The 10,187-nt window shown below is 31.1% G+C and overlaps 1 protein-coding gene across 1 annotated transcript; it reads right to left on the bottom strand.

Moving 5' to 3' along the window:
- Positions 1 to 1,101: 1,101 nt before the first annotated feature.
- LOC105118374 (biotin carboxyl carrier protein of acetyl-CoA carboxylase 1, chloroplastic-like) lies at positions 1,102 to 5,966 on the bottom strand. The gene is made up of 8 exons (XM_011016305.1): positions 5,740 to 5,966; positions 5,044 to 5,105; positions 3,861 to 3,920; positions 3,456 to 3,695; positions 3,325 to 3,387; positions 2,355 to 2,423; positions 1,539 to 1,584; positions 1,102 to 1,402 (listed from the first exon to the last, which is right to left on the bottom strand). The coding sequence occupies exons 1-8, from the start codon at positions 5,906 to 5,908 to the stop codon at positions 1,332 to 1,334; spliced, it is 780 nt and encodes a 259-aa protein (XP_011014607.1). The 5' UTR covers positions 5,909 to 5,966; the 3' UTR covers positions 1,102 to 1,331.
- Positions 5,967 to 10,187: the final 4,221 nt, after the last annotated feature.

Raw genomic sequence — 10,187 nt, 5'->3', positions numbered from 1 at the left:
ACTATTATCACCACAATTATTAATATTATCACTATTGTAACTGGTACTATGTATTATTATTATTATTTATTAATGGAGATATTTGGATTAACTTGTGCATATCTCGACTAATCTTATGAGTACTGAAGTTAACAATTATATAAGCCTCTAGTAGCTCTAAAATTTGTAAAACTTGAACTGATGACTTTTAGAGATCAAATTTAAAATTTGACCAATTAAGTTATACCATTCAAGGTTTTTTATTTATTAACATGAATGTTCAATTCAACTTGTATGTATCTTTATTAATTCCTCGTGCCATGTTGTAGTAGTATTATCATTATTATTATTATTAATATTATTATTGTTGTTATTATTATTGAAACAAATAAAACTATTAACTTTATCTAAAGGACAAAAATGAAAACCATAAAATTTTTGACAAAAAAACCAGGAAAGAAATTTAAAAATCAAAAGAAAATTAATCAAATTTAAAATATTATACATGAAATATTAGAATTGAATAATTAAATTAAAAAAAAAACCAAAACCAAAATAATTGAATCTGAAAAACTTACAAAATAAGGACAGAAATCAAATGGGAAAAAATTAAAAGCCCACCAGTTTACACTCATCATCAAAATGAAGAGAACACGATGAAAAATCAAATGAGACGTTGGCAACATATTTTTCTTCATTGGAAGGCACCGCACATGCCATCTTCAAAGTTTTGATGTTTGTAGTGCATACCTCAATAACTTTTTCAAATAAAATAATATAAATTTAATATTAAATAATATATTTACCTTGTTAAAACTGACATTTACAAAAATTAAAAAAGAAATAAAAAAGATTTTGCCTTCCGTGTTTTGTCATAATACCTGGACTTGCGATCGAACTAAATCCAAGCTTACGTGATAGCAAACAGCTACGAAAGCTATTTCATCCAGTCAACACCTTAAAGATGAGAATCCCACCATGCCGAAACGCGACAAAGCAATTTACATCAAAGAAAAATGATACGATCCACGGGTTCGCATCAGAAAAACTTTGAAGCTATCCATAAACGGGCGGTTGTTGCTAAGGGTATTTTGACATCGACGGAAAAACTTAAAGACTACCTTTGTCCAAGAGAAACCACCACTTTTTTATACAACCAAGAGTCCAAAAAGCTGACATTTTGTCATTAGTTCCACAGAGCCCTGTGTTCGATTACTTCTCTCGAGCAATGTCAAAATTTCAGTAATTTGTAATGGCCCGCTGAGGATGATTTAGCACAAAATGTATTGTTTACATGTCATTACCGCTCGAATAATGTAGGGAAGGCGGTGAACAAAGATGAACCAACTCATCTACTGAAGCTTCTTTATCCCAGGAAATGATGGGAGAATTGCAATCAATGCATCACCATATCCAACAGGTTCTGTCAAGTTAAACAGATTGAATGAGTACAACCTTTTTTTTCCTTTTCTGTTTGTGAGTGAGTATAAAATACAAATGACGAAAGAAACTTGGCAAAAACGCCGGTGTTGAAAAACATTTATGGAAGGAGAACTTACCACCATCCTCTCGCAGTATTCTGATGACTTCTCCAGATATATCAGTCTGAAAAGGGAAAAAAAAAGACAGAGAACAAAATAAAGGACAATAAGGGGGAAAAAAAAACAGCCCGGTCAGGTGAACTACCAGGAAACAGTCATGGCTTAAGTTCCCTACAGAACTCGCCAGAGGTCAAAAGTCACTTGAATTAAGGTTCAACCTCAAGCAATGTGACCTGGTCACAGTTCACAAGAACTGGCCAGCTTATTTTGTGAACTGGCAATCATCATTGAGAATAATATATAGTATACAATCTAAAGCACCAAACTGAGTTTAAAAGCTTGGAGGGTGAGCCCACTGCCATCATCCCACTGCCACTTTTATTGATATATTGTCAAAACTAGCATTAAATAACAACGCTGTAGCACTTGGGATGAATTTAGTATGTTCTATTTGAAAAATATATACATTTAATTATATGATTGGTCATATTTCCACAACACAAAAAGAACCCGTGTACTTGAGATGAACACAATTTCTTACATAAAAAATGATGAACTTAAAAGCCCCCTGGATCTTTGGCATTATAATTTAGATTACAGTGCCCGTTCAAAATTAAAAACTCATAATAACTTTCATATTTTGTTCTTTTTCTCGACAATGTAAATCAGTATTTTCAAATTAAAATTGATAAGAAAGATTGATACTGATGCAAGTAGCATAAAAATTAACATAGCAAGAAAAATAAGCATGGGGTAGCGGGGGATGCACCCTTTGCCTTTCACATTCAGCCTGCACTAGCAAATGAAATATTCAAATCAATTTAAGAACCAAACCTCAATTGGGAGTTCACCACCAAGCTGTTCGATGAAGCATAGCACTTGACCCTCCTTTACTATTTGCTTCTGTTTCAGCAGAGGAAAATTATTAGTATTCATTGCGCACTGCAAGTAGAAAGGTTATAGAAAAGGAATGGGCGGTGTAGAGTTGACTTTGAAAGCACACCAACAGAAAGATACTGACCCATAACCAAGGCAAAAGATTTTAAACCCTAAAACACCACTCCCGAAGACACCCTTAAACAGAAAAGTGTTTTACGTTTTCCAGAGAGTTACTGTTGCATGTAGTTAAACTCTTGCTGTTAAAAATCTCTCTCTCTCTCTCTCTCTAATATTCAGTTGCCAATAAGAAATTACGACATGCGAAGAGAAACAGAGAGAAAAGTTGATATTCAAGAGCTAAAAGAAAGGGTAATGTAGGGATTTTGATAAGCACAAATAACACTTTAAGCCATTAGTTGTTTTCCTTCTTCCTTTTCTTTTTTTTTTCCCCTGAAAATTTGCAAGGTGCAATAGAAGAGATAATGACCACTACAATTCTAGAACCTGTATATTATAGCGTGATACAAGGAAAAACAAATTTGAAATGAAGCTGGTTTAATTCTGCTCACCTTTCAATCCTCTGCTAATTAACTCCAAGGAAACAGGACATTTACTGAGGATTACCAATCATTTTTAAGATCAATTTACTACAGTGCTACAAACAATAAATAATTAGCAATTTATTCAATAAGTGTTAAAGAAATTGAATCATTTGTTGTTTGTTTTATACCAAGGATAATTATATTATAAACAAATAATATGCTTATTCTAAATGCTATGAAAACACAGAAGCAAGAAAAGGGATCATCTTCATGATTCCAATCCAACCATGTTCACATATATAAATGCTATCAGCCATTTTACTATTCTCTATCCTTGACTGTACATAATAGGATATTTACAACAAAACCTCATGAACTGGTACCTCTTTACATGATGGGGGAGCACGTTTTCCCTTTATAGTTCGAGATCTCCGGAAAAACCCCACCTGCACCATTTATGACTTAAGTACATTTGCTTAAAGAAGTTTTGAAGCATTTCAATTTAGGTCCTCACCCTTGGAGACTGCAGTATCATTAAGCCTTCATCAGCAGCTCTATCAAGAAATGATACAATCCCCCCAAAAGAAGGCTCTTGTTTGGAGATGGCTAAAGATGTAGAAGCTGACCCATTGAGATCAGATGCATCAGTGGTAGTTTTCACAGTGACAGCAAGAGGAGGAGGGGACAGGGGTTGAGGTGTAGGTTCATTTTTCTCAGTTAAATACCTCATCACATAAAGCCGAAACCCACCAAGCTAACAATCAGTGAGAAAGGGGAAGAAGAGGTAGAAGGAAACGCCATCAGATTTTAAAATAGATACGAAGTTTTTATCCTCTTTAGCTACAGAATAGGGCAAAAGAAATCCAAATTACTTTCAAGTGGTGAAAAATGGATATAGAGTAGTTCATAACCTGCTTACTTTCAATTCAAACTCGGCTATTGAAGTTGTATTGCATATTTCAGTGACCAAAGATTCAATCTGCAGATGAAATTTAACCAATATGTGTTTCAATAAAACAGAAACTTCCAAACACAGGAAAGGAAAGGAAACAAAATTCAGCATCTTCTCACACAACCAAATGACAAACCCTTACTCTCTAAGGCATATTTATCCTCGGCTCAGATGCCTAGGACATATTAATCTGTGTTCAAGACACCTGTGACTCAAACACTCTTGAGAAAATAAAACACATTGCCTACATCCAGTCTATCATTAGACAGAAAATGGAAGTGTCATCTGCAAATTGCAGGTCAGACACCTCAACACCCTTCCATGCCATTAGCAAACCTTTTACCAAAACTCTCTCCACCCCTCTATGATATCCTATGAAGAACATTTTCCACCAAGTAAATAAAAATGAAGACAAGGACTCATCTTGAAAGACACCTTCAGAACCAGAAAGTCAAGCAACCTTCTTTGAAACAAAAGCTCATGTCCAACTGGATATGTGCATTTAAAATTCAAACAGGCATGAAGAAAGCTGACAAGAGGTTAATGCTACATATAGCTGACAACTGATAAAATAGAATCAGTATAAAAAAAAAAAAAAAGTCGTTGATCCTGACAAAGGAATGTCTTCACCACTCAAATTGAATCTGAAGTGACCAGCCTGCTCTTAATAATAATTAACCATCTACCTGGTGAGACCATGTGTCCAATTTATAATACTTGATAGAAAGGAAAAGAAAAGAAAAATTATTGGGAAAATCTACATAAAAGCGATAATTGTATAAAACAAGCTAATAAACTGATAATTGATCTGTGGTGCTATCACTTTCCATACAGGAGTGATATGACATCATTACATCAAATGCTATTTGTATCAGTAAGATATTGTACAATTGCTTTCTGCATAGCCTTTCTTTCTTTTTTCATTTGAGGCACAAAATTGAGTTACCACATCCGTTCGAAAAGAAAAGAAATGACAAACCAAGCACACTAAGCTCAGAACAAACACATTGAAAGAAATACAAACAACCTATTGTTGTTGAGTATCACCTACAAACCAATGAATATATGTTATAAACAACAAATATTCAACTTAACAACAGAAAAAGATACAGTATCTAGATTTCATGAAACACCAAGATGAGGTCCTCACCTCAGATGAATTTGGAATAAGTTGGCTTGTCAAACCTAATGATTTGATCTCTTTAGTAGTCACTACCAAAAAATAAAATAAAAAAACCCGGAATATAATGAGTGGCTGAAAAATATAACATTTTCAATCAATCATCAAAAAAATAAAAGAGAATTCTAACTGTTTTCAATTGTTATACTTTCAATTGCTCAAGAAATCAGGATTTCTATAGACTGGAAAGAGTAACTCAACAATACTAAAATAACATGCTCAAGAGGATGTACCAGGGCATTCCAAATTTGATTAAACTTACTCTAGGGAATGAAGGCAAGTTATATCATTTCTCAAGAACAAAATATATAATCCTATGCTCTGGCTCAGAATATCGAGTGTAGCTTGAAAATTTTCATGGAAGACATTTCACCAACCATCTTATAAATTATATGGTCAGCTTGAGTGAATTTTGGCATAGAAAACTGTTTTCTAAGAAATTGAGCAAACTTTGCACAAATACTGTAGAAAAATATGGATGACATGAAAAAAAAATTGTTCTTGCATGTTCTTTTTCCCCAAAAAATATTTTTTTGGGGGGGATTTTCAAAAGAACTTTTATCACTAATACTTGAAAGCTTATCGAACTTTTATCACTAAAACTTGAAAGCCTATTAACCTAAACAAGAGTGTATCTTTGACAGATATCGCAATAAAAACACTCACACTCAGTTTCCAAAGCTGAACCACGACAGCTGAATGCTTCTCTTGATTTATGTGAGATAGCCACACCTGCATGTTGCAGTCGTCCCCTACCCTTCCACGCTCTTAAACCACTTTGTTTCTGTAGATTACCAACTGTTGCTCTACCAAAATCCAGCTTTGAGAGCTTCATATTTGAAGCTCCTAAGCTACCTGTGCAAATCAAAAGTGACAAAAGAAGGTCAAAATATTTTTCCAGCACACCTCAGAATAACATCAAAAGAACAAAATCATGTCACCATCGTAAGTATGAATTCTATGCTAGGCCCACAATCATTTAATTCTTATCCATCCTTTACTGAGGCAACAAATGAGATAAAAATTTACTTTCATTCTTGTTTGACAATATGGCACACAAACATATACGATCCATTATAGAGTCACTATAAGAAAAAAATATGTTTACAGAATCAGATACAGCGCATTTTTCATGTTGTTTATCCTTCCCTTGGGATACTAAGCCCGAAGCTTTAAAGATGTTCATGTGTTTCTCCCATTTGCGGCATGCTTGAAATTTGGCACTAGAAAGAGCGGGAGTGCACTTAAATCGATACCAATTAAGTGATAAAGTAGAAATAACTCTATCTACAAGTTAAATCACCGTCTGCAATATGAAATAATCAAAATAACATTCAAATGTACCAATATTCGTTAAAATGAAATTAATATTTCGAGGTGGATGCCTACACAAGAAAGAATCACACAAATCATCAAACTTTTCGAGGTTTCGTTCCGATTTTATCATGAAAGAACTTGAAAACAAGAAAAAGGTTCAAACTTGTATTAATCCCAACACCTCACAATAAAAATGTTAGCCCATGAGAATATCAAAGTATAGAGGGATAACAACTCATAACAACAAGCACTGAATAACTAAACCGCCCCATAACGAAAAGCAATCTCAGCAAAACACGCATTACAATAACTTCAAAAGTATTCATATTTATAAAGGAAAAAAATCATAATTTTCTATGTAAATACAGGAAGAGACGGGGAGGAGGGACTTACAAGAGGACATTGAAAGATGAAAGGTTTGAATAAAGGGGAGGAGAGTAAAGTAATGGTAGTGAATGAAGAGTCCAAAACCGAGCAAAACCCGATTCCAATCTATTCTTAAATATTTTCGGAAAAGAAACACAGATTGTGTGTGGTGTGATGTGTGATGTGTGATGCAGTCGTCTTCTGCTGCTGTGTCTCTTTGTGCGTGTGTGTCAGGCAGGTTACTAGTCCTGCGGCTGCTGAGTCATCCAATAAATTTTATGACAGGTGGAAATGAAACTGAGAGTGAACAAGCCAGCTGTAATAGTGGCTGGTTTGGTGTGTGTGGTTTTTTTTTTTTCTCTCTTCTCTCTTCTGCTTGATTTTTGTTGGTTAAAATAAAATCCAAGTCAGCCCTTAAAGTTTGTTATCCTTAAGAATTTATTTATATTCTCTTTAATATAATTTTTTATATTTAAAATAATTTATAAAATTAAAGATTGTTTTTAATTTATTCCTAATATTTTTTTTATTTGGCATATTTGGTTCTTGTTTTTTTATTTGTTTTATTTTAGATGGTTTGTGCAATTATTTTTTATTTCTATATTTTCATCATTGTTAAGGACTTTTTTCCTATCAAATCTAATATCTTTTGTTTTCTTGTTGTTTTTTAACCTTAAAAGATTTTTAAAGTGATTCTTTTATTGTTGTGTAATCTTTAAACATTTAATTGGTTGATTGTTTAGTTTATTAGTTGAGTTTGAATCTAAAACTAAATGAGTTGTGAGTTTTAGAAATTAACTTGAATTATTAAGTTACATGGATTTTTTGGATTACATTTTTTTTAAAATATTTTTTTATTCTCCATTATTTTGTTATTTTTTATTCACTTTTTGTAGGATTTTTAGTTGTTTTAAAAATAACACGAGTTACTTTGATTTTTTTGTTTTTTTTTTGTCTTTGTTAAATTTAGTTCTTCTAAAGGATTTTTGTTTTTAAGTTAAATTAAATTAATCGATTCCATACTCCAAGATTTTAATTTTAGGTGTTGTGTTTTTGGGTTGAGCTTATTACATAAATTTAATGGATTATAGGATTGATTTTAACTTAGGTTTATAAGATTCACTCATACTTGTTTTTAATTTTTAATTTTTTAATTTTTTTCTTGTGATTTCATCCTTCAATATTTTTTTTATTTGTTATCTATGAGATTTATCTTTCTTTATAAATTAACAAAGGTTTCCTTAGGTTTTTTTCATCTTTGTTAAATTTATCTTTTAAAAAAAAATATTTAAATTAAATTAAATTTATTGATTTCACCTCAAAATTTAAATTTGGAAGATGTTGAGCTTTATATTTTAACTCAAGTCTATAATTTAACAAATTATAGGTTTGAGAGATTAATTTGAGTTTGCATGATTCACTCAAGCTTGCTTTGTTTTTTTTTTTTTAACTTCTTTTTTCCCTAACATTTTGTTATTTTTTCTTTCACTTTTTATGGATGTTTCTATGGTTTTGAAAGTAACAAAAGTTAACTCATTTTTTTTTTTTGAATTTTACACATTTATTTTTTAATTTAATAAAATAAGTTGCATGAGAGTAAGCATTAAATGCTTGATAAATTGTGTTTTTTTTTCTATTTGCTTTTCAAGTCTCTGCTATGACAAAATGTGAAACCTTTTTTTATTACTAAATTTTTAGATTTTTCTTTCTTCTTTATCATATAAACATTATTTTTTATGTTGACAAAAAGTTAACTCGGGCTTTTTTTATTACTTTTTCAAAACACAATAAAACAATCAAATTACCTTAAAAACAAAATTCCTTTAACTAGTGTCTAAAGGTTTTTTGTATTTTGATTTTGATTTTTTTTTTATTATAATCAAGTTGATGGAGAGAAAATTTGATATTTTAGTAAATATAGAATATTATTCTATAAAAACTATTTTCCGTACACCTAATGTGTGAGGAGGTGATTAATACTTAAAAGCGTATTTTTATCAAGGTTTTATATCATCATTTTGCACTTGAAGTATTAATAACTCCTTAACTAAAGTATGTTTTATAATAGCATATCTAATAATATAAGATATCGTTAATTTGTAGTAAATGTTCATTTTAAATGCAGACCTATCACATAAATAAAAGGATTGATTGATGAGTTTAAGAACTAAAATTGAAAGGACAAAGAGATAGCCAAACTTAGAAAAAAGATTTTAGTGTAGTTCAAATTAGAACACTGTCTGGTAATTGGATCATATCTGGAGTTGTAGATCTCGACTTTAGATCTACTTTATATGAATAGAAAGGTAAGACATAGGTCTACAACTTTTATATGAAGCCCAAGATTTAAAAAGATTATTTTCAAGTCCAAATTGTAGCAATAACAAAGAAATCCGAATCTATCCTACAGCCCAAGCATTGTTCAATATTTGACCCATATCTGAAGTTCTAAAAGTCCAAATGACATCCATTTTTTTTCCTGAAAAGCTGAGATAATTTCCTACAACTTTCATATTTCAAATGGTTCTAGTTCTGATGTTATCAATAACGTTTTGGGCAGATAAGAAAAGATAAGGATTGTTTTAAGTCAAGAGTTATCAAATCAATAATTTTTAATTTTGGCTTATAAAAGGAGGCATTTACCATGCATTTAGGCATCTTGGTCTGCAGATCAAGATCATGCTTTTGTTTTCCCTCCTTTTATTTTTTTAATGTAACCAACACCTGAGCTATGAAAAGAATTTATTTGTTGCTAATAAAAGTTATAATCATGAATTCCTGATGAGATTTATAAGTATTAACATTAATCGAATAAGATAATTAATGTAATTATGTTAACAATTTATAATTTGATTGGAACCTCCTTTGTGTATGGTTTCCAATTGAATAATAAGAGTTTATACTATATTTGTTTGACATACCATTAGTGGATCCTTTAACCTTGACATTTATTGTTATCATTGTTTAATCGTTACGCTAATTTTCAATCTCAAAGTTCTCATTAACTTCTTCTTCTTTTATTATTATTATTGTTATTGTTGTTATTCTTGTTGTTGTATTATTATTATCTATAATTTATACAATTAATTTCTTTGTGGTTCAACCCTGATCTTGCTGGATTATTTATTACTTTGACACTTCTGTAGTTAAAAACAACATTAATATTTTGATTGTGTCAGGAGATGTGTTCATGCTTTTTGAGCAGCAATGTGAATAAAGGTTCAACTACCAAACAATAGCCACTAGAATGTAATGTTGACTACATTTGTTTTATTCTCTCTCTTTTCCTCGATTTTCACACCTTTCTTTCTTAATTTTCAAAGCAACTCTTTATTTTTTTTTGCTTTGGCTCGTGTTCTTGTAATTACTATTTCTTTTGGTCAATAATTTATTAAATTAGTTTTTTTTTAATTTTATCCTCCTTTAATTTT

The sequence above is a fragment of the Populus euphratica genome, unplaced genomic scaffold (assembly GCF_000495115.2).
Source record: "Populus euphratica unplaced genomic scaffold, PopEup_1.0 scaffold1900.1, whole genome shotgun sequence".
In the NCBI taxonomy this organism is placed as follows: Eukaryota; Viridiplantae; Streptophyta; class Magnoliopsida; order Malpighiales; family Salicaceae; genus Populus; species Populus euphratica.
Note: the sequence above shows the minus strand (reverse complement) of the source record. Positions and strands in the feature narration are given on the sequence as shown.